The sequence below is a fragment of the Eleutherodactylus coqui genome, chromosome 4 (genome assembly GCF_035609145.1).
Source record: "Eleutherodactylus coqui strain aEleCoq1 chromosome 4, aEleCoq1.hap1, whole genome shotgun sequence".
Taxonomy (NCBI): domain Eukaryota; kingdom Metazoa; phylum Chordata; class Amphibia; order Anura; family Eleutherodactylidae; genus Eleutherodactylus; species Eleutherodactylus coqui.
Genome location: NC_089840.1, coordinates 150,245,624 through 150,271,438, shown reverse-complemented (window position 1 = coordinate 150,271,438; position 25,815 = coordinate 150,245,624). Strand labels below are relative to the sequence as shown.

The window sequence follows — 25,815 nt, the reverse complement described above, 5'->3', positions numbered from 1 at the left end:
CAAAATTCCTGTTCTGAAAACCACCGGCTACTCCTTTCGGTTTGAGCCCTGTAGTGCATACAGACATAAGATTAGAGCCACAATGGGTATGTTTCTGAACACAGGACAAACAGGGGTATACATTTAGGGTGTAAGTCTTCATTCATATGTGTGCTGTATAAAAAAAACCTTTTTAAAATGACATAATTGCCAAAAAAAAAATGAAAATCGTATTTTTTTTCCTTCTGCTCTGCTTAGATTCATTCAAAAACTGTGGGGTGAAAATTCGTTCAGGGGTCTAGTTTTCAAAATGGGGTCATTTGTGGGGATTCTGTGTCATTTTGGCCACTCAAGGGCTCTACAAGTAGGCAATGGGGCCTAAAACACCTTCAAGCAAAATGTCTGTTCTGAAAGCCACCAGCTGCTCCTTTCGGGTTGAGCCCTGTTGTGCATACGGACATAAGATTAGGAACAATGGGTATGTTTCTGAACACAGAACAAACAGGTATTTATTTTGGGTGCAAATCCTCATTACCATGTGCACTACAGAAAAGAATCTTGATTTTTAAAGGACATATTTGCAAAAATATGACATTTTACTTTTTCTCCTCTAAATTGCATTAATTCCTGAAAAGAAACTGATGTGTATTTTTTAAAATGGGGTCATTTGTTGGGGTATCTATCAGTCTGACACCTATGAGCCCTTGCAATCTTGGCTTGGTGCAGGAAAACAAAATGTTCCTCAAAATGTTAACAATGAATGTTATTTTTCCAATGTGCGTCCAGAATAGAGTAAACAGATGGAAAAATATATCTCAGCAAAAGTTTGTACAGTATGTTTGCACATATTTGAGATATTGCAATTGAAAATGTGAAAAAATGTAAATTTTTTTCAAAATGTTCCCAATTTTGGCGCTTTTAATAAATATACACAAATTCTATCGGTCTATTTTTACCATCTAAATGAAGTACAATATGTGGTGAAAAAACAATGACAGAATCACTTGGATAAGCAAAACCTTTATGGAGTTATTCTATGTTAATTTGACACATGTCAGATTTTCAAAATTTGGCCTGGTCATTAAAGCGCAATCAGGTTTGGTCACGAAGGGGTTAAACACTGCAGCTCGCTGTGTAGGAGACAAGCCATTAAGGTACAGTCATAGCGGGTGGCACACAGGAAGTACTATTAGCGTTTGTGGGGACACAAACGGGCCCAATTAGTGCATAGGAGGAACAAAGGGGCACCATTACTGTGTGCAAGAGTGATATTACTGTGTTTGGGGGCTCAAGGTAGGCACTATTACTGTGTGTGGAGGCACACAGAAGACATGTATTACTGCATGTAGGACACAAATGGGGCACTATTACTTTGCGGGGGTACAAAGGTACTATTACTGTGGGGCACAAAAGGGTGCACAATCACTATGTAGGGACACTGATAAGGGCATAGGGGCAGCAGTATGGCAAGTTTGCACAGATGAGTCATGACTGGAAAAATCTGTCATGGCCGTCTGAGCTCTGAGAGTCTGAAAGGATGAAAAAGAAAAAGGAAACTGTCTGACTGCAATCACAGACATCGCTGTGGACAATTCCACTGGTACTGCCTTCACTGTTCACTGGGTAGAGCTTGCATTTGACCATTCTCTTGCACTATATACTACCATTCATAGAGGTGTGCTGCTGGGTCTAAGCAATTGTCCTTGTAATTTGATCACCATCTACAACCCATAACATTCCATTATTAGATCGACACTTCAGAAACTTTAGGTCATACTTCTTCAAGACTCATATCTACGTAACATATCTTGCCTAAACCAAGTATGATGTTTAGGTGGGCCTGAAAACTTAAAAACATTCTGGCACCAAGCAGGTTAAAAAAAGAAAAATCTTCTCACATTTAATTTCCCCCCTCACCAATATTGGGGGTGGCTACGAGTGTAAGGCTGTAAAATGTAAGTGATGTTCTAATATAAAACATAAGGTAGTTATTTACCTACTAGAATGCTCCTGCAGCCTACGATACATAGGAGGAACCACGCAGTGTCTACGCACGAGAACAAACAAACTGGTCTAACAGCAGTAATGTTTTTTTAAAACACAGTGTTTCACAAGGCAGTGCAATAATGCACGACTGTGATTTTTAACTCTTCCCAATCCACTGTCTGACATCTAAAGACATTCGGATTGAAGGCTGTACAGCTCTGATGTCTGAAGACGTCCGGCAGGGTATTCTTACTGTAGATTACTGGCCACTCTGTTGTCGGGGGGCTCTCCAGCATGCCACATACCGCAGTACTGGCCAGCAAATTGCGTCATTGTATAATCGCAGAAAGTAAAAGCTCCCTAGGAAACTCTGAATCCAAAATTGGATTGCAAAGGGTTAATGCTTGTACTGTCACGGTGGTGGGGTAGGTACCATCCAAGACAATAAATATATTTAATTTTTTTTAAAGAAAAAACAATACAAGATGTACTAAATCAATGAATTAAATACATTAGTGCTGCTAGGATTGTATACTGTGTCCAGTTCTGGGCACCCCACTTTAAAAAAAGACATAGACAAACTAGAGCAAGTTCAGAGAAGAGTTACCAAGATGGTGAGCGGTCTGCAAATCATGTCCTATGAGGAATGGTTAAAGGATCTGGGAATGTTTAGCTTGCAAAAAAGAAGGCTGAGAGGAGACTTAATAGCTGTCTACAAATATCTGAAGGGCTGTCACAGTGCAGAGGGATCAGCCCTATTCTCATTTGCACAAGGAAAGACTAGAATCAATGGGATGAAACTGAAAAGAAGGAGACACAAATTAGATATTAGACAGGGAGGGTGATCAATGAGTGGAACAGGTTGCCATGGGAGGTGGTGAGTTCTCTTTCAATGGAAGTGTTCAAACAAAGGCTGGACACATATCTTTCTGGGATGATTTAGTGAATCCTGCACTGAGCAGGGGGTTGGACCCGATGACCCTGGAGGTCTCTTCCAACTCTACCATTCTATGATTCTATGAATGACAGCTTGGAAAATATCCATGACTAATACGGCATTCATTCTTTTACCCTATTTTTTCCTTCCTTGTTCCAATAACCAAACTTCATTCCATTCCAATACCATAAAAAAATCAAAAATCACGAATACCAATTAATGTAATAATTCACACAATACTTAACCATTCTGTTACCATCAGTCGTCTCACAATATAGATATATATTCATCTTATGGTGAATATATATATACACACACACATATACACATACACACATATATATGTATATAATGATATTACCAAAGAGATTTAATTCAATAATATTTTATGATTTATTATTTACTTTTTCTTCTTTATTTGAAATTAATTATCATTTCATAATTGTTGTTCAATTTTAATAAGCAACAATTTTTTTTTTCTGGTTTTTAATTTATGTAAATCCCCCGAACAGATTTGGTATACATTCATTTACACTAACTGCCACCCTGCCAGTATTCCTATTCTTTCATATGTTCAGATCCCCGCTGGACTCCGCATTAGTGCGCATGCGCTAGCTTAAGAAAAACCCCGCCAATACTGCAGGCTTTAAAAGCCATTTAATTTCCCACCTCCCAAGAACCCGCCATTTCTTCTACATTTGGAGTATAGGGCATGACTTTTTAATAACATACTGCTAAGTCTCATTCTTAGGGTGCGGGCAGACGAGCGCATAAACGACGCGTTTTTGCGACCAAACGTATATACGTGACCATCTGAGGCAATGGTTTCGAATGTATTCGTTCACATGGGCGATTTTACGGCGCGTAAAAACGGCAACCCGAAAAAAAACGGAACATATGCGACCGAAATACACGCCAACGCATATTCGATGGCCGAAAAGATAGTTTGCAAACTAGGAACAAACGAAAATACGCTTTCTAGCTCTGGTCGTGATCGGTGAAAAACGTTCTCTCGGGCGATTATACGTTGCGCTCGTGCGAACGTAAATACGCCTACGCTCGTCTGCCCGCACCCTTAACCTGCTTTGCCCGGCATTTAATATGCACTGCACAGCGATCCATATTAGTGCTTACATCTACAAGCACTGACATTCTATAAGGCACTCAGTGCTCTTACATTTAGTCCAACTCTGGCCACAATGCTAATAGGAATTATTTTTCCATGTGAAACAACTGCATAAAATTCCCTTTTCACATATAACATTCATTAACGCTAACCAGCCTTGCCCGGCAGTTAAATCCCGCACACTGTCTAGTGATCTATAGTAAGAACCAAAGTAATGCTAATTATGCCTACTAAGTTCATATTGTTATCATTATGCAGACTACTTTATGCGTACCAGTGCTGCAATTAATTCTAACATTATTTCCCATAAATTATATTATATATATATATTTATTTATTTTTCCTATTACAATAAAACTCCTAAATATTATGGTGCTCTGCTCCATCTCCTTCTATTCTTACCATGCATTTTACGCCATTTTTTTCAATATTTTGTAAGATGAGTATTATATTATTTTAGTACGATTTTGGATTATATTATGTTCCAGCTCCTCACTATTATTGTTTATATGGGTTTCGAATACGGAAAAATATGCATCTATTGCTTTATTATACATTGTTTTCTGTAATATTTTGGTTTTTATACTAGTATTGTTTTAGCACAGTAATCCAATAATAGACTTGATATTTTTTAATTTTTGTTTTTAATCAGTATAATAATTCACTATCTATTGAATTACTATATTAAAAAACATTTCTTTATAGTTTTATAATTAGAAACTGATAGTATCTCATGAATTTATTGTATTTATTTGCCCCATCTAATGGACAAAATATATTGAACTTATTAATCTTCCTAATTATTGTTTTTACTTTGTTACCTCTTCATTAGAGATGAGCGAGCACCAAAATGCTCGGGTGCTCGTTACTCGGGACGAAATTTTCGCGATGCTCGAGGGTTCGTTTCGAGTAACGAACCCCATTGAAGTCAATGGGCGACTCGAGCATTTTTGTATATCGCCGATGCTCGCTAAGGTTTCCATTTGTGAAAATCTGGGCAATTCAAGAAAGTGATGGGAACGACACAGCAACGGATAGGGCAGGCGAGGGGCTACATGTTGGGCTGCATCTCAAGTTCCCAGGTCCCACTATTAAGCCACAATAGCGGCAAGAGTGCCCCCCCCTCCCAACAACTTTTACTTCTGAAAAGCCCTCATTAGCAATGCATACCTTAGCTAAGCACCACACTACCTCCAACAAAGCACAATCACTGCCTGCATGACACTCCGCTGCCACTTCTCCTGGGTTACATGCTGCCCAACCCCCCCCCCCACACACGACGCAGTGTCCACAGCGCACACCAAAGTGTCCCTGCACAGCCTTAAGCTGCACTCATGCCACACCACCCTCATGTCTATTTATAAGTGCGTCTGCCATGAGGAGGAACCGCAGGCACACACTGCAGAGGGTTGGCACGGCTAGGCAGCGACCCTCTTTAAAAGGGGCGGGGCAATAGCCCACAATGCTGTACAGAAGCAATGAGAAATATAATCCTGTGCCACCGCCATCAGGAGCTGCACACGTGGGCATAGCAATGGGGAACCTATGTGCCACACACTATTCATTCTGTCAAGGTGTCTGCATGCCCCAGTCAGACCGCAGCTTTTTATAAATAGTCACAGGCAGGTACAACTCCGCAATGGGAATTCCGTGTGCACCCACAGCATGGGTGGCTCCCTGGAACCCACCGGCTGTACATAAATGTATCCCATTGCAGTGCCCATCACAGCTGAGGTAACGTCCGATTAAATGCAGGTGGGTTTCGGCCCACACTGCATGCCCCAGTCAGACTGGGGTTCTTTAGAAGTGGACACATGCAGTTACAACTCCGTGTGGACCGACAGCATGGGTAGGTGTCAGGAAGCCACCGGCGGTACATAAATATATCCCATTGCATTGCCCATCACAGCTGAGGTAATGTCATGTTTAATGCAGGTGGGCTTCGGCCCACACTGCATGCCCCAGTCAGACTGGGGTTCTTTAGAAGTGGACACATGCAGTTACAACTCCCTGTGGACCCACAGCATGGGTGGCTCCCTGGAACCCACCGGCGGTACATAAATATATCCCATTGCAATGCCCAGCACAGCTGATGTAACGTCAGCTTTAATACAGGTGGGCAAAAAATTAATTGGATTACACTGTAAGCGAGGGCTCCAAAAAATTGGTGTACCAACAGTACTAATGTACGTCAGAAAAATTGCCCATGCCCAACCAAGAGGGCAGGTGAAACCCATTAATCGCTTTGGTTAATGTGGCTTAATTTGTAACTAGGCCTGGAGGCAGCCCAGTTAAAATAAAAATTGGTTCAGGTGCAAGTTTCAACGCTTTAATGAGCATTGAAACATATAAAAATTGTTTACAAAAATTATATGACTGAGCCTTGGGGGCCTAAGAAAAATTGCCCGTTCGGCGTGATTACGTCAGGTTTCAGGAGGAGGAGGAGAAGGATGAATATTATATACAGATTGATGAAGCTAAAAGGTCCACGTTTTTGATGGTGATAGAGAACAATGCTGCCATCCGCGGGTGCAGCCTACGTATTGTTTAGGTATCGCTGCTGTCCGCTGGTGGAGAAGAGAAGTCTGGGGAAATCCAGGCTTTGTTCATCTTGATGAGTGTCGGTTGACAGGCGGGTACGCTTATCTGTGATGATTCCCCCAGCCGCACTAAACACCCTCTCTGACAAGACGCTAGCCGCAGGACAAGCAAGCACCTCCAGGGCATACAGCGCGAGTTCAGGCCACGTGTCCAGCTTCGACACCCAGTAGTTGCAGGGGGCAGAGGCGTCACGGAGGACGGTCGTGCGATCGGCTACATACTCCCTCACCATCCTTTTACAGTGCTCCCGCCGACTCAGCCTTGACTGGGGAGCGGTGACACAGTCTTGCTGGGGAGCCAGAAAGCTGTCAAAGGCCTTAGAGAGTGCTCCCCTGCCTGTGCGGTACATGCTGCCTGATCTCTGCGCCTCCCCTGCTACCTGGCCTTCGGCCACTAGCGCTGTCGGATGGGAATTTTACCATCAGTTTGTCCGCCAGGGTCCTGTGGTATAGCATCACTCTCGAACCCCTTTCCTCTTCGGGTATGAGAGTGGAAAGGTTCTCCTTATACCGTGGGTCGAGCAGTGTGTACACCCAGTAATCCGTAGTGGCCAGAATGCGTGTAACGCGAGGGTCACGAGAAAGGCATCCTAACATGAAGTCAGCCATGTGTGCCAGGGTACCTGTACGCAACACATGGCTATCCTCACTAGGAAGATCACTTTCAAGATCCTCCTCCTCCTCCTCCTCCTCCTCAGGCCATACACGCTGAAAGGATGACAGGCAAGCAGCATGGGTACCCTCAGCAGTGGGCCAAGCTGTCTCTTCCCCCTCCTCCTCATCCTCCTCATGCTCCTCCTCCTCCTCAATGCGCTGAGATATAGACAGGAGGGTGCTCTGACTATCCAGCGACATACTGTCTTCCCCCGCCTCTGTTTCCGAGCGCAAAGCGTCTGCCTTTATGCTTTGCAGGAAAATTCTCAAGAGGCATAGCAGAGGAATGGTGACACTAATGATTGCAGCATCGCCGCTCACCATCTGGGTAGACTCCTCAAAGTTTCCAAGGACCTGGCAGATGTCTGCCAACCAGGCCCACTCTTCTGTAAAGAATTGAGGAGGCTGACTCCCACTGCGCCGCCCATGTTGGAGTTGGTATTCCACTATAGCTCTACGCTGCTCATAGAGCCTGGCCAACATGTGGAGCGTAGAGTTCCACCGTGTGGGCACGTCGCACAGCAGTCGGTGCACTGGCAGATGAAACCGATGTTGCAGGGTGCGCAGGGTGGCAGCGTCCGTGTGGGACTTGCGGAAATGTGCGCAGAATCGGCGCACCTTTCCGAGCAGGTCTGACAAGCGTGGGTAGCTTTTCAGAAAGCGCTGAACCACCAAATTAAAGACATGGGCCAGGCATGGCACGTGCATGAGGCTGCCGAGCTGCAGAGCCGCCACCAGGTTACGGCCGTTGTCACACACGACCATGCCTGCTTGGAGGCTCAGCGGCGCAAGCCAGCGGTCGGTCTGCTCTGTCAGACCCTGCAGCAGTTCGTGGGCCGTGTGCCTCTTCTCTCCTAAGCTGAGTAGTTTCAGCACGGCCTGCTGACGCTTGTCCACCGCTGTGCTGCCACGACGCGCGACACCGACTGCTGGCGACGTGCCGCTGCTGACACATCTTGATTGCGAGACAGAGGTTGCGTAAGAGGAGAAGGAGGAGGGTGGTTGAGTGGAGGAAGCATACTGTACACCGCCGCAGATACCGCCACCGAGCTGGGGCCCGCAATTCTGGGGGTGGGTAGGACGTGAGCGGTCCCAGGCTCTGACTCTGTCCCAGCCTCCACTAAATTCACCCAATGTGCCGTCAGGGAGATATAGTGGCCCTGCCCGCCTGTGCTTGTCCACGTGTCCGTTGTTAAGTGGACCTTGGCAGTAACCGCATTGGTGAGGGCGCGTACAATGTTGCGGGGGACGTGGTCATGCAGGGCTGGACGGTGCGCTGAGAGACATTGGTGGATGGGGCCGAGCACAGCGGAGGTGAGGCTGTGGGTGCAGGCCAGGAGACGGTAGTGCCTGTGTCCTAAGAGGGGGGTTGGATCTCAGTGGCAGGTTGGGGCACAGGGGAAGAGGCAGCGGTGCAAACCGGAGGCGGTGAACGGCCTTCTTCCCACCTTGTGGGGTGCTTGGCCATCATATGTCTGTGCATGCTGGTGGTGGTGAGGCTGGTGGTGGTGGCTCCCCGGCTGATCTTGGTGCGACAAAGGTTGCACACCACTGTTCGTCGGTCGTCTGCACTCTCAGTGAAAAACTGCCAGACCTTTGAGCACCTCAGCCTCTGCAGGGTGGCATGGCGCGAGGGGGCGCTTTGGGAAACAGTTGGTGGATTATTTGGTCTGGCCCTGCCTCTACCCCTGGCCACCGCACTGCCTCTTCCAACCTGCCCTGCTGCTGCACTTGCCTCCCCCTCTGAAGACCTGTCCTCAGTAGGCGTAGCAAACCAGGTGGGGTCAGTCACCTCATCGTCCTGCTGCTCTTCCTCCGAATCCTGTGTGCGCTCCTCCCTCGGACTTACTCCAATTACTACTACCTGAGTGATAGACAACTGTGTCTCATCGTCATCGTCCTCCTCACCCACTGAAAGCTCTTGAGATAGTTGCCGGAAGTCCCCAGCCTCATCCCCCGGACCCCGGGAACTTTCCAAAGGTTGGGCATCGGTCACGACAAACTCCTCCAGTGGGAGAGGACTCGGAACCATTGCTGCCCATTCTGGGCAGGGGCCCGAGAACAGTTCCTGGGAGTCTGCCTGCTCCTCAGAATGTGTCATTGTAATGGAGTGAGGAGGCTGGGAGGAAGGAGGAGCAGCAGCCAGAGGATTCAGAGTTGCAGCAGTGGACAGCGCAGAATTCTGGGTGGTCGATAGATTGCTGGATGCTCTTTCTGCCATCCACGACAGGACCTGCTCACACTGCTCATTTTCTAATAAAGGTCTACCGCGTGGACCCATTAATTGTGAGATGAATGTGAGGACGCCAGAAACGTGCCTCTCTCCTAATCCCGCAGCAGTCGGCTGCGATACACCTGGATCAGGAGCTCGGCCTGTGCCCACACCCTGACTTGGGCCTCCGCGTTCTCGCCCGCGTCCACATCCTCTAGGCCTACCCCTACCCCTCAGCATGCTGTATTACCAGTAGTGCAGAAACAGAACGCTGTAATTAAATGTGCCGCTTATTGGCCTGTGGTTGGAGGCTGACTTCCCTTACGGAACGCACAGCAGAGGCAGGAAACAATTTTGCGCACGCCTGTAGTGAGACGTAGGTGCGCATGACTGAGCTAGTGGAATTCACAGCGCAGAAGCAGTCAAGTGGCCAAAGGCCAGTAGTAGGCCTTAAGTATTTTGCTTCTATTTTTTTAAAATGCTGAGCTGATACAGCAGACAGATAGTGTAGGCAGCGTATAATATTATGTATACTCTTTCCCTCTGGCGGGATGACGGCGATCATGTAACAGAGACAGCAGATCCAGGAAACAATTTTGCGCAAGCCTGCTGTAACGCTTAGCTGCGTATTAATTAGGACTACTACCCCCAGCAGATAGATACTGTAGGCAGCGTATAATATTATGTATACTCTTTCCCTCTGGCGGGATGACAGTGCTGATGTAACAGAGACAGCAGATCCAGGAAACAATTTTGCGCAAGCCTGCTGTAACGCTTAGCTGCGTATTAATTAGGACTACTACCCCCAGCAGATAGATACTGTAGGCAGCGTATAATATTATGTATACTCTTTCCCTCTGGCGGGATGACGGCGATCATGTAACAGAGACAGCAGATCCAGGAAACAATTTTGCGCAAGCCTGCTGTAACGCTTAGCTGCGTATTAATTAGGACTACTACCCCCAACAGATAGATACTGTAGGCAGCGTATAATATTATGTCAACTCTTTCCCTCTGGCGGGATGAGAGCGCTGATGTAACAGAGACAGCAGATCCAGGAAACAATTTTGCGCAAGCCTGCTGTAACGCTTAACTGCGTATTAATTAGGACTACTACCCCCAGCAGATAGATACTGTAGGCAGCGTATAATATTATGTATACTCTTTCCCTCTGGCGGGATGACGGCGATCATGTAACAGAAACAGCAGATCCAGGAAACAATTTTGCGCAAGCCTGCTGTAACGCTTAGCTGCGTATTAATTAGGACTACTACCCCCAGCAGATAGATACTGTAGGCAGCATATAATATTATGTATACTCTCTCCCTCTGGCGGGATGACAGCGCTGATGTAACAGAGACAGCAGATCCAGGAAACAATTTTGCGCAAGCCTGCTGTAACGCTTAGCTGCGTATTAATTAGGACTACTATCCCCAGCAGATAGATACTGTAGGCAGCGTATAATATTATGTATACTCTTTCCCTCTGGCGGGATGACGGCGATCATGTAACAGAGACAGCAGATCCAGGAAACAATTTTGCGCAAGCCTGCTGTAATGCTTAGCTGCATATTAATTAGGACTACTACCCCCAGCAGACACGCAGTAAATTGAAGACGGTCACAGGCAGCCCAAATATAGTATTTTCCCCCAATTTTTTGGAAAAAGCCCACTGCCTATATAGCCTGAATATCTCTTTCCCTGCCTCACCAGTACTGGCCCTATACTCTGTACAATGACTGCAGACTGTGGACGCAATGCTCTGCACGCCCGATATACAAAAAAAAAAATTGTGCAACACTGCTAAAAGCAGCCTGAACAGTACTGCACACGGTCAGATGTGGCCCTAAGAAGGACCGTTGGGGTTCTTGAAGCCTAAAATAACTCCTAACGCTCTCCCTATAGCAGCTCCGGCACCAGTAGCACTTTCCCTGATCTCTGTCAGAATGCATCTGTGGCGAGCCGCGGGAGGGGCCGATTTATATACTCGGGTGACATCTGATCTCGCCAGCCACTCACTGCAGGGGGGTGGTATAGGGCTTGAACGTCGCAGGGGGAAGTTGTAATGCCTTCCCTGTCTTTCTATTGGCCAGAAAAGCGCGCTAACGTCTCAGAGATGAAAGTGAAAGTAACTCGAACATCGCGTGGTACTCGTCTCGAGTAACGAGCATCTCGAACACGCTAATACTCGAACGAGTATCAAGCTCGGACGAGTACGTTCGCTCATCTCTATTCTTCATCTTTTAAATTGTGTATTTTAAAAAGTGTAGAATTCCATACCAAGTTCAGCTAAGCTTTTGGATCGAACATGACTAATCTTGTTAAATCGTGCATACAGGTAAGTAGTGTCCTTTGGTAGTGGAGGGAGAATTGTCAGATCCGCATCATCACAATAGACAGATGTACCAAGACATACACAGACGAGGCAAGTTGGAAGACCTATATTGAAAGAGAAATATCTGATTAAAGTCTAATATGAGATTCTCGACATGAAGCAAATATATATGTATATGTATATATATATATATATATATATATATATATATATACACATATACACACACACCGTATATACTCGAGTATAAGCCTAGTTTTTCAGCACATTTTTTAATGCTGAAAAAGCCCCCTTGGCTCATTCTCGAGTGAGGTAAACAAACAACGAAAAAAGCCCTGCAATACTCGCCTCCCAGCCTCCGTCTGTGTCCCGGCGCGATGGTCTCCCTGGCGGTGCGGAAAGCTGCTTGAGAATTCTCCCCGCTGTCATCTCCATGCTCAGCTTTGAATTCCCCCACCCTCAGCACTGTGCAGGTAAGTGCTGTGATTGGATTGAGCGCCAGCCAATCACAGCCGGCGCTCGATCATTCACAGCCATTCAGTGGATGACATCACCAGCTGTGAATGGCTAGCGCTTGATCCAATCACAGTGCTTACTTACACAGCACTGACGGCTGGGGGATTCAAAGCCGAGCAGGGAGATGACAGTGGGGAGAATTCTCAAGCAGCTTGCCGCACCGCCTTGGAGACCATCGCGCCGGGTACATAGATGCCGCCTGGGAGAGGAGTATTGCATTTTTCCTTTACCTTGTACAGGGTGGAGCGCGGTAATTTGCTAATTTGGGAGTGAAATAAAAAAATAATGAACTTGTAAAAACGTTATTTTATATTTTATTTACATTGAACAGTAGTGGAATTTACAAATTATTTGGTTTTAAATATTGTATCTGGCAAATGTTGACCTTCGCTATCCACACACTGCTGCATACGTTTTCTGAAGTTCTCATGCACTCCTTCAAGCATGTCGACTGGTATTCTGGCAATCTCAGCGTCAATATTGTTCCTTAGATCTTCCAGGGTGTTGGGACGGTTGCAATGCAGATGTTTGTCGTGTAACATAATCCCGTGCTGACAATTGTTGGACCACGCACATTTTATACGGGTGAAAATTCAGTTCACCATGAAGAATCCGGTGGAGAGAACGTCTTGAAATGCCAAGAGCAAGTGCTTGCTTCCGAGCAGAGCGTTTCGGAGATTGCAATACTGCTGCTCTAACTCGTTCGATGTTCGTAGCGAAGGTCAACATTTGCCAGATACAATATTTAAAACCAAATAATTTGTAAATTCCACTACTGTTCAATGTAAATAAAATATAAAATAACGTTTTTACAAGTTCATTATTTTTTTATTTCACTCCCAAATTAGCAAATTACCGCGCTCCACCCTGTATATACTCGAGTATAGCTAGGCTTATACTCGAGTCAATACGTTTTACGAGTTATTTGTGGTAAAACCTATTGACTCGGCTTATACTCAGGTCGGCTAATACTCGAGTGTATACGGTATATATCAGAGGGTTGTACAATCTTTCATTCAGGAATTTTACAAAGAAAGCTCAGTAATTCATAATCTGCTTTTCCTGTTTTAAATATTCATAGGTTTATGTCCTTATACTTGTCCTGTACTTATAATTAGTGTTGCTCATCGTGATTGCCTGGCGATTAAAATTGTCACAATTTTCGCACAATCCGATCAGATCAGTCTGACCTGATTTTTGGTGAAAATTACTGGAAAATTGGCTCTCTCATAATGCATGCTGAACCAGGTCAGCATGCAGCCAATCATCAGGCAGAGCATCTTGATGATGTCAGCAAACGTGTCTTCCCAGCCATATACAAGATGGGCACCAGTGACATTTTATAGCTCAGCATACAGAAATTGCCCTGTAGTATAGGGAAGATAGCGTGCAGAGTGTATATTGTAGCTGCTGAAACTGTATGTACCAACAGACAGAAAAAAAAATGCTCTATAGTCTGCAGCGTATTCAGTTCACTGTAGCCGCTCAGTTTACTTTACCTGTGGTTTTCTGTAAGCTAAAAAAAAAACACTAAAAATCTGCTCTGTTTCTGATATCAGATATGTAGTCAGTCTGCTGTATTAGATTGCTACGTATGTTATGTACCTACCTGTGGGTTTACAACACAAAGCAAATTTGAAGAAAGCAAGGGTAATGGACGTGTTTGTAGTTTGGTGATAGTAATGGATGTGGCAATTTAATGAATATGGACGTGGATCAACTGTGTGTTAACCTACTGGATATGCGATGACCTGATCCAGCAAAGCTCACAGCTGATCCTTTAGTGTGCGAAGGTGAGATACCTGAAGGCTGTAATTCAGTTCTGGGGTGAAAAATAGGAAAGAAACCTAGCCGTGAGCTAGTATGAGGGCCAAAGGAGACCCTGCCTATAAGAGGTGTGACATCCTGATAAAAACAACCCCATGGTCTTCTTCTAGGCGCTAGCCGACCCTGAAAGGGCAGAAGATCTATACCATAAAAGACAGAACAGGACTGGGAGTAGTAAAGAGACAGAGGAAGAGACAGGTTTGGAAGGAAACACAGGTGAAGACTATAGACAGAGGGATGCAAGTACGAACAGAAAGACAAAGTGCAGAGCACAGAATGCAAACATGATACCTTATACAAAAAGTAGTAGGACAAAAGACAACAACTCTGTAGCACAGAGGGGAGGTACCAGCTCAGCTACATAGGAAGGAGATTAGCAAGACAGCCTACAGTTGAGCAGATAACCCCAGAAGCCATTAAGCCTAGAAGAACCGGAAGAAGGTAGGTATGAGCTTAGGTTACAGGGAGAGCAGGATGACGCCTGCGTCTACCAGACACAGAGTAGTTAGTCTGAGCAGTGAACCTAAGCCAAATTGGCACCCCAAGGGGCTCCTACTGAGGTCCACCTGCTGCCATTCCTTACAAGAAGTTCTGCCCACACCTTATATCTGCAGCATGCAAAACAAGTTGCAAAGTGGATGTCAGAGAATGTCTCAAGTACCACCATGTCCTCAATCTCCCAGTCACAGAGCAGTTAGTCTGCACTAGTGAGCCATGAGTATCCCAACCTACTTCAGTCCTGGCCAAATTCCTTGCAGTCCACATGGATCAATTTGAATAGCTGTTTGATCATCCAGATTCATGGATATCAATGGAACACTCCAAGCAACCAAAAGGAGAAGACCAAAGCATTGAATGCATAGGAAAAAGGAAGATGAGGGTGGATCAGTTTGCACGGCCAGCCCTCTGCAGGCATACAGTTGGATGCAGCCCTCTGCAGGCATACAGGGGGATGCAGAAACAGAGGTGCCAGATCCTGGTTCTCAATTGTAGCATCAAGTCCACTCAGGAGGAGAAGGATGATGAAGAGGAAGTGGAAGATAAGGAGGTATTTGACTCAACATGGTGTGAAGGCAGATACAGCCATCATAGCAGCTCAGAGGGGAAGGAGGGAGAGGTTGATGGTATTGGGCAGCACCCTCTCAAGACAGGGAGTAGGGTGTCCCAGAAAAACAAAAGGGCCATACTATCAGCTGTTATTACCCACAGCAACACCAAAATCAGGCCCACAGCTAGGTCTGCTCACAGAACTTGTGCAGTCTGGGCATTCTTTAACCATTGTTTTGTACTATGGGGTCTATTTGACCCCAGCCTTACTCATTACAATCCTACACATGATGACAGAAAAGTGGTCAACTGTAAGATCTTTGGTAAGCCTCATACTACTCCCTGTCATGTCTGCTTCATGCGTGCAAGAACTGCAAACCAAAATATATTCTCTCTGGCAATGTTCACACCACACTACCAGGAACTTATCTGAAGAGCTGCTGATGTTCAAAATAGGAAAAGTACAAAAGTCCCAACTCGATTATTCAATTTAGGCGCAAAAGAACTAGCGTCCAAATTTTACGTACGTAATCTAATTCTCTCATTTCCTGATGTCATAGAAACTTGAAATTTGGCACGAGCATTGATTATTATGTCATACATAGGAAAAGTTAATGGGTCCCAATTATTCAATTCTAAGCGCAAAAGAATTAGCGTCCGAATTTTACGTACGGAATCTAATTCTCTAACCTTCTGATGTCATAGAAACTTGAAACTTGGCACGAGCATTGATTATTATGTCATACATAGGAAAAGTTAATGGGTCCCAACTTGACAGGAATAAAAGTGACTGTCGTATGTATTGAAAGGCTGTAAAGTACAAAAGGAAGTGGACATGGACTGCTGTTATGGAGTATGCCTTTAAGTATTATAAGGGGATGCAACCTTCAGTCTGGGTAGGAAATTTGAATAAAAAGGGGAGTTACCTTTCAGGGTAAAAATGAGGAGAGTGTGTGAGGTGGCACATTCTGTTCACATACAGTGAGATAAATCTCTCTCCTATCTGCCTATACACTGAGAGGAATCTATCTGATCTGTGTGTTATGAGCAGCGTGTGAGAGGTGGACATTCTGTGGAGGGAAATTTTCAAAAAACTACCTTTTTAGTTTTAACGAGGAATTATTATTTCCTTTTAAAATTCAATTGTTTTCTTATTTGTTTTTCATAAATGTTTTTAATTTTATTTTTTTATTTTATATATGTCGCATGGTTCCATCCACGTGGTGCTTCTTGGGTAACGCAAAGAACCATGCAAAATGGTGAACATATTTTTTTCCTCGGTATCTCTAAAGTAACCCCGACTTCATAAGATTTTCCGTGTGAACACCAGATAAACACCAGTACCAAATTAACTCGGGCGAAGCCGGGTATATCAGCTAATATACATATATATGTATATATGCGAAAGCCCTCACTGACTGACTGACTCGCCACTAGTTCTTCAACTTCCCGCTGTCGGACAAATGTGAAATTTGGTGCAACAATTCTATAGGTCCTAAATAGAAAAAATGAAGGGGTCACAACTCGATTCAATGCTAATTGCAAAAGTATTGGCAGCCCTATGTAATGTAACAAATCTAATTCTCTAACTTCCCAGTGATGAACAAACTTGAAATTTGGCATAACCATTCTATATGTGCTAAATAGGAAAAGTAAAGGTGTCACAACTCAATTATTCAATGCTAAGTGCAAAAGTAAGTGTACCCCTATGTGATGCAACTTCCCGTTTTGACACAAGCATTCTTTAGGCCCTACACAGGAAAAGTAAAAGGGTCACAACTCGATTATTTAATCCTAAGTGCAAAAGTAAGAGCACCCCTATGCAATGTACCTAATCTAATTCTCTAACTTCCCAGTGTCATACAAACATGAAATTTGACACGAGCATCCTTTAGGACCTAAATAGGAAAAATAAAGGGGTCACAACTAGAGATGAGCGAACGCGTTCGTCCGAGCTTGATATTCGTGCGAATATTAGGGTGTTCGGGATGTTCGTTATTCGTAACGAACACCATGCGGTGTTCTGGTTACTTTCACTTCCTTCCCTGAGACGTTTGCGCGCTTTTCTGGCCAATTGAAAGACAGGGAAGGCATTACAACTTCCCCCTGCGTCGTTTAAGCCCTATACCACCCCCCTGCTGTGAGTGGCTGGCGAGATCAGGTGTCCGCCTAATATAAAAGTCGGCCCCTCCCGCGGCTCGCCTCAGATGCCTGGTGAGTTAGATGAGGGACAGTGCTGTTTGTACCGGAGCTGCTGTAGGGAAAGAATTGGTAGTTAGTGTAGGCTTCAAGACCCCCAAAGGTCCTTATTAGGGCCACTGATAGCTGTGTGTTGGCTGCTGTTAGCAGTGGCAATTTTTTTTTTTTCTCAAAATCGCCTCTGCAGAGCGTTGCACCCGGCATTAGGGACAGAAGTGTTGCATAGGCAGGGAGAGTGTTAGGAGTGAGTGTAGCCTTCAAGAACCTCAACGGTCCTTTCTAGGGCCATATTTAACCGTGTGCAGTACTGTGCTGGCTGCTGTTAGCTGTGCTGCATATTTTTTTTCTTCTCAAAATCGCCTCTGCAGAGCATTGCACCCTCCATTGATACTGCAGGGAAAGAATTGTATAGGCAGGGCCACAACACAGTTATTATTCATTGAATATACGCAGTGCTGCCTTTTGGTTGAAAAAAACTGAAAACAAATCTATTTGTCCAGCCTCTGTCCGTCCTAAGGGCTGTGGACACATGTGAGCTGCGTGTACAACGTTAAAAAATCAGACGCACCCAGCTACGCTTTACTGCTGGCTTCGCCATTTGCTTTCCTTAATTGGGAAAAAAATACCTGCTCTGCCAGAGTTATAATAACTCTGCTACCCTCACGTTCTGTGACACATTAGCAGGGACACAGCACAGTTATTAAACTTCTCATGTTCATTGAATATACGCAGTGCTGCCTTTTGGTTGAAAAAAACTGAAAACAAATCTATTTGTCCAGCCTTTGTCCGTCCTAAGGGCTGTGGACACGTGTGAGCTGCGTGTACAACGTTAAAAAATGAGACGCACCCAGCTACGCTTTACTGCTGGCTTCGCCATTTGCTTTCCTTAATTGGGAAAAAAATACCTGCTCTGCCAGAGTTATAATAACTCTGCTACCCTCACGTTCTGTGACACATTAGCAGGGACACAGCACAGTTATTAAACTTCTCATGTTCATTGAATATACGCAGTGCTGCCTTTTGGTTGAAAAAAACTGAAAACAAATCTATTTGTCCAGCCTTTGTCCGTCCTAAGGGCTGTGGACACGTGTGAGCTGCGTGTACAACGTTAAAAAATCAGACGCACCCAGCTACGCTTTACTGCTGGCTTCGCCATTTGCTTTCCTTAATTGGGAAAAAATACCTGCTCTGCCAGAGTTATAATAACTCTGCTACCCTCACGTTCTGTGACACATTAGCAGGGACACAGCACAGTTATTAAACTTCTCATGTTTATTGAATATACGCAGTGCTGCCTTTTGGTTGAAAAAAACTGAAAACAAATCTATTTGTCCAGCCTTTGTCCGTCCTAAGGGCTGTGGACACGTGTGAGCTGCGTGTACAACGTTAAAAAATCAGACGCACCCAGCTACGCTTTACTGCTGGCTTCGCCATTTGCTTTCCTTAATTGGGAAAAAAATACCTGCTCTGCCAGAGTTATAATAACTCTGCTACCCTCACGTTCTGTGACACATTAGCAGGGACACAGCACAGTTATTAAACTTCTCATGTTCATTGAATATACGCAGTGCTGCCTTTTGGTTGAAAAAACCTGAAAACAAATCTATTTGTCCAGCCTTTGTCCGTCCTAAGGGCTGTGGACACGTGTGAGCTGCGTGTACAACGTTAAAAAATCAGACGCACCCAGCTACGCTTTACTGCTGGCTTCGCCATTTGCTTTCCTTAATTGGGAAAAAAATACCTGCTCTGCCAGAGTTATAATAACTCTGCTACCCTCACGTTCTGTGACACATTAGCAGGGACACAGCACAGTTATTAAACTTCTCATGTTCATTGAATATACGCAGTGCTGCCTTTTGGTTGAAAAAAACTGAAAACAAATCTATTTGCCCAGCCTTTGTCCGTCCTAAGGGCTGTGGACACGTGTGAGCTGCGTGTACAACGTTAAAAAATCAGACGCACCCAGCTACGCTTTACTGCTGGCTTCGCCATTTGCTTTCCTTAATTGGGAAAAAAAATACCTGCTCTGCCAGAGTTATAATAACTCTGCTACCCTCACGTTCTGTGACACATTAGCAGGGATACAGCACAGTTATTAAACTTAGATTATTCATTCACTAGAGGCAGTGGGGCCTTTCGTTTTCCAAAAAGGGAAAAAATTATATTTGGCCTGCAGTCTTGCGCCAATTTATTTCCTGCCTGTGAAATCAAATCACTGGTAATACAGCATGCTGAGGGGTAGGGGTAGGCCTAGAGGACGTGGACGCGGCCGAGGACGCGGACGCCCAAGTCAGGGTGTGGGCACAGGCCGAGCTCCTGATCCAGGTGTGTCGCAGCCGACTGCTGCGCGATTAGGAGAGAGGCACGTTTCTGGCGTCCCCACATTCATCGCCCAATTAATGGGTCCACGCAGGAGACGGTTATTAGAAAATGAGCAGTGTGAGCAGGTCCTGTCCTGGATGGCAGAAAGTGCTTCGAGCAACCAATCGTCAACACGCAGTTCTGCGCCGTCCACTGCTGCAAATCCGAATCCTCTGTCTGCTGCTCCTCCTTCCTCCCAGCCTCCTCACTCCACTACAATGACACCTGCTCAGGAGCGGGAACACTCCCAGGAACTGTTCTCGGGCCCCTGCTTAGATTGGGCAGCAGCGGTTCCTCTCCCACCAGAGGAGTTTATCGTCACTGATGCCCAACCATTCGGAAGTTCCCGGGGTCCGGGGGATGAGGCTGGGGACTTCCGCCAACTGTCTCAACAACTTTCTGTGGGTGAGGAGGACGATGACGATCAGACACAGTTGTCTTGCAGTGAGGTAGTAGTAAGGGCAGTAAGTCCGAGGGAGCAGCGCACAGAGGATTCGGAGGAAGAGCAGCAGGACGATGAGGTGACTGACCCCACCTGGTGTGCAACGCTTACTCAGGAGGACAGGTCTTCAGAGGGGGAGTCAAGGGCATCAGCAGGGGAGGTTGCAAGAGGCAGTGCGGTGGCCAGGGGTAGAGGCAGGGCCAGACCGAATAATCCACCAAGTGTTTCCCAAAGCGCCCCCTCGCGCCATGCCACCCTGCAGAGGCCGAGGTGCTCTAAGGTCTGGCAGTTTTTCACAGAGACGCCTGACGACCGACGAACAGTGGTGTGCAACCTTTGTCGCGCAAAGCTCAGCCAGGGAGCCAACACCAACAGCCTCACCACCACCACCATGCGCAGACATATGATGGCCAAGCACCCCACAAGGTGGGACGAAGGCTGTTCAGCGCCTCCGGTTTGCACCCCTGCCTCTCCCCCTGTGCCCCAACCTGCCACTGAGATGCAACCCCCCTCTCAGGACACAGGCACTACCGCCTCATGGCCTGCACCCACACCCTCATCTCCGCTGTCCTCGGTCCCATCCAGCAGTGTAGTTCAGCGCACCGTCCAGCCGTCGCTTGCGCAAGTGTTCGAGCGCAAGCGCAAGTACGCCGCCACGCACCCGCACGCTCAAGCGTTAACCGTCCGCATAGCAAAATTCATCAGCCTTGAGATGCTGCCGTATAGGGTTGAGGAAACTGAGTCCTTCAAAAGTATCATGGAGGCGGCGGCCCCGCGCTACTCAGTTCCCAGTCGCCACTACTTTTCCCGATGTGCCGTCCCAGCCCTGCACGACCACGTCTCCCGCAACATTGTACGCGCCCTCACCAAAGCGGTTACTGCCACGGTCCACTTAACTACGGACACGTGGACAAGCACAGGCGGGCAGGGCCACTACATCTCCCTGACGGCACATTGGGTGAATTTAGTGGAGGCTGGGACAGAGTCAGAGCCTGGGACCGCTCACGTCCTACCCACCCCCAGAATTGCGGGCCACAGCTCGGTGGTGGTATCTGCGGCGGTGTATGCTTCCTCCACTAAAGCACCCTCCTCCTCCTCCTCCTCCTCTGTCTCGCAATCAAGATGTGTTAGCAGCAGCATGTCGCCAGCAGTCGGTGTCGCGCGGTGTGGCAGCACAGCGGTGGGCAAGCGTCAGCAGGCCGTGCTGAAACTACTCAGCTTAGGCGATAAGAGGCACACGGCCCACGAACTGCTGCAGGGTCTGACACAGCAGACCGACCGCTGGCTTGCGCCGCTGAGCCTCCAACCGGGCATGGTCGTGTGTGACAACGGCCGTAACCTGGTGGCGGCTCTGCAGCTCGGCAGCCTCACGCACGTGCCATGCCTGGCCCACGTCTTTAATTTGGTGGTTCAGCGCTTTCTGAAAAGCTACCCACGCTTGTCAGACCTGCTCGTAAAGGCGCGCCGGCTCTGCGCACATTTCCGCAAGTCCCACACGGATGCTGCCACCCTGCGCACCCTGCAACATCACTTTAAGCTGCCAGTGCACCGACTGCTGTGCGACGTGCCCACACGGTGGAACTCTACGCTCCACATGTTGGCCAGGCTCTATGAACAGCGTAGAGCTATAGTCGAATACCAACTCCAACATGGGCGGCGCAGTGGGAGTCAGCCTCCTCAATTCCTTTCAGAAGAGTGGGCCTGGTTGGCAGACATCTGCCATGTCCTTGGTAATTTTGAGGAGTCTACCCAGGTGGTGAGCGGCGATGCTACAATCATTAGCGTCACCATTCCTCTGCTATGCATCTTGAGAAATTCCCTGCAAACCATAAAGGCAGATGCTTTGCGCTCGGAAACGGGGGCGGGGGAAGACAGTATGCCGCTGGATAGTCAGGGCACCCTCCTGTCTATTTCTCAGCGCGTACAGGAGGAGGAGGAGGAGCATGAGGAGGATGAGGAGGAGGGGGAAGAGACAGCTTGGCCCGCTGCTGACGGTACACCGGCTGATTGCCTGTCATCCTTTCAGCGTGTATGGCCTGAGGAGGAGGAGGATCCTGAAAGTGATCTTCCTAGTGAAGACAGCCATGTGTTGCGTACTGGTACCCTGGCACACATGGCTGACTTCATGTTAGGATGCCTTTCTCGTGACCCTCGCGTTGCACGCATTCTGGCCACAACGGATTACTGGGTGTACACACTGCTCGACCCACGCTATAAGGAGAACCTGCCCACTCTCATTCCCGAAGAGGAAAGGGGTTCGAGAGTGTTGCTATACCACAGGACCCTTGCGGACAAGCTGATGGTAAAATTCCCATCCGACAGCGCTAGTGGCAGAAGGCGCAGTACCGAGGGCAAGGTAGCAGGGGAGGTGCGGAGATCGAGCAGCATGTACATCCCAGGCAGTGCAACAGTCTTTAAGGGCCTGGCCAGCTTTATGGCTCCCCACCAAGACTGTGTCACCGCTCCCCAGTCAAGGCTGAGTCGGCGGGAGCACTGTAAAAGGATGGTGAGGGAGTACGTAGCCGATCGCACGACCATCCTCGGTGACGCCTCTGCCCCCTACAACTACTGGGTGTCGAAGCTGGACACGTGGCCTGAACTAGCGCTGTATGCCCTGGAGGTGCTTGCTTGTCCTGCGACTAGCGTCTTGTCGGAGAGGGTGTTTAGTGCGGCTGGGGGAATCATCACAGATAAGCGTAGCCGCTTGTCAACCGACAGTGCCGACAGGCTAACACTCATCAAGATGAACAAAGGCTGGATTTCCCCAGACTTCTGTTCTCCACCAGCGGACAGCAGCGATACGTAAGCAATACGTAGGCTGCACCCGCGGATGGAAGCTACGTTCTCTCTCACCATCCAAAACGGGGACATTTCTGCTTCATCAATTCTTGTCTAATATTCCTCCTCCTCCTCCTGCTCCTCCTCCTGAAACCTCACGTAATCACGCTGAACGGGCAATTTTTCTTAGGGCCACAAGGCTCACTCAAATAATTTTTCTGAACAATTTTTATAAGTTTCAATGCGCTTAAAAGCGTTGGAACTTTAACTTGAACCAATTTTTCGTTACACTGGGCTGCCTCCAGGCCTAGTTACCACTTAAGCCACATTAACCAAAGCGATTCACCTGCCATCTTGGTTGGGCATGGCCAATTTTTACTGAGGTACATTAGTACTGTTGGTACACCAATTTTTTGGGGCCCTCACCTACAGTGTAATCATAGTAATTTCTATGTTCTTCGCCTGCACTCATGGTACAGAAAGGTGTGTGGGGTTGGCCTACACTTTAGCTACATAAATGTAACTTGTGCCTTGGCTATACTAAGGCTACTGAAATGGAACTAAGACTGCGCTCCCACTATACTGCTGCTTCAGAATTGTTACTGGGGCCTGTCTTGAGTGCTACTATTGCTGACATGGAACGAAGACTGCGCTCCCGCTATACTGCTGCTTCGGAATTGTTACTGGGGCCTGTCTTGAGTGCTACTATTGCTGACATGGAACGAAGACTGCGCTCCCGCTATACTGCTGCTTCGGAATTGTTACTGGGGCCTGTCTTGAGTGCTACTATTGCTGACATGGAACGAAGACTGCGCTCCCGCTATACTGCTGCTTCGGAATTGTTACTGGGGCCTGTCTTGAGTGCTACTATTGCTGACATGGAACGAAGACTGCGCTCCCGCTATACTGCTGCTTCGGAATTGTTACTGGGGCCTGTCTTGAGTGCTACTATTGCTGACATGGAACGAAGACTGCGCTCCCGCTATACTGCTGCTTCGGAATTGTTACTGGGGCCTGTCTTGAGTGCTACTATTGCTGACATGGAACGAAGACTGCGCTCCCGCTATACTGCTGCTTCAGAATTGTTAATGGGGCCTTTCTTGAGTGCTACTATTGCTGACATGGAACGAAGACTGCGCTCCCGCTATACTGCTGCTTCGGAATTGTTACTGGGGCCTGTCTTGAGTGCTACTATTGCTGACATGGAACGAAGACTGCGCTCCCGCTATACTGCTGCTTCGGAATTGTTACTGGGGCCTGTCTTGAGTGCTACTATTGCTGACATGGAACGAAGACTGCGCTCCCGCTATACTGCTGCTTCGGAATTGTTACTGGGGCCTGTCTTGAGTGCTACTATTGCTGACATGGAACGAAGACTGCGCTCCCGCTATACTGCTGCTTCGGAATTGTTACTGGGGCCTGTCTTGAGTGCTACTATTGCTGACATGGAACGAAGACTGCGCTCCCGCTATACTGCTGCTTCAGAATTGTTAATGGGGCCTGTCTTGAGTGCTACTATTGCTGACATGGAACGAAGACTGCGCTCCCGCTATACTGCTGCTTCGGAATTGTTACTGGGGCCTGTCTTGAGTGCTACTATTGCTGACATGGAACGAAGACTGCGCTCCTCCTATAATGCTGCTACTGATATGTTAGTGGGGCCTGTCCTAATGCTACGGCTGAAATGTTACGAATTCTGGGCTCTGCCTATACCGCTGCTAATGGTATGTCTCTGGGGTGTGGAAACAGAGGCTTCCCAAAGACATGATGGCGGCGAGGCCATTTCCCACCAACGCGGTTACTGTTAAGGTGCATATAACCACGGACACGTGGAGAGGACACGTAGTGCCTCAAAAACATCCCCCTCCTCCTCCAACAGGGAAAACATTCTTGGCAAATGCCTTTGCATTGGTTCGTCTGGTGGCAGTCCAAGAATTTCACCTTTACCGACACAACAAGAGAGCCCCCACACCATCCCCCCGCCACGGCCCACTTAATCCTGGCCACATTCCGAAAACCAACAAAATACAACCGTGCTACTAGGTCCGCAGTCACCACCACATTACCACCAACGCGGTTACTGTTAAGGTGCATATTACCAGTCTGACTGGGGCATGCAGACACCTTGACAGAATGAATAGTGTGTGGCACATAGGTTCCCCATTGCTATGCCCACGTGTGCAGCTCCTGATGGCGGTGGCACAGGATTATATTTCTCATTGCTTCTGTACAGCATTGTGGGCTATCGCCCCGCCCCTATTAAAGAGGGTCGCTGCCTAGCCGTGCCAACCCTCTGCAGTGTGTGCCTGCGGTTCCTCCTCATGGCAGACGCACTTCTAAATAGACATGAGTGTGGCGTGGCATGAGGGCAGCTGAAGGCTGCGCAGGGACACTTTGGTGTGCGCTGTGGGGGGGAGGGGGGCGGTTGGGCAGCATGTAACCCAGGAGAAGTGGCAGCGGAGTGTCATCCAGGCAGTGATTGTGCTTTGTTGTAGCTAGTGTGGTGCTTAGCAAAGGTATGCCATGCTAATGAGGGCTTTTCAGAAGTAAAAGTTGTTGGGAGGGGGGGGGGGGGGGCCCACTCTTGCCGCTATTGTGGCTTAATAGTGGGACCTGTGAACTTGAGATGCAGCCCAACATGTAGCCCCTCGCCTGCCCTATCCGTTGCTGTGTTGTTCCCATCACTTTCTTGAATTGCCCAGATTTTCACACATGAAAACCTTAGCGAGCATCGGCGAAATACAAAAATGTTCTGGTCGCCCATTGACTTCAATGGGGTTCGTTGTTCAAAACGAACCCTCGAACATCGCGGGAAGT

The 25,815-nt window shown here is 47.3% G+C and overlaps 1 protein-coding gene across 2 annotated transcripts in view; it reads right to left on the bottom strand.

Annotated features, from left to right (window-relative positions):
- Positions 1–25,815, bottom strand: part of LOC136624774 (opticin-like) — an 82,427-nt gene that overhangs the window by 10,957 nt on the left and 45,655 nt on the right. The window contains exon 5 of one of the 2 annotated variants that reach the window (XM_066598710.1): positions 11,774–11,932. The exons of the other annotated variant lie outside the window; for it this stretch is intronic. Coding sequence (XP_066454807.1) covers positions 11,774–11,932 — 159 coding nt within the window. The remainder of the gene's footprint in view (positions 1–11,773; positions 11,933–25,815) is intronic. 2 annotated transcript variants of the gene reach the window in all.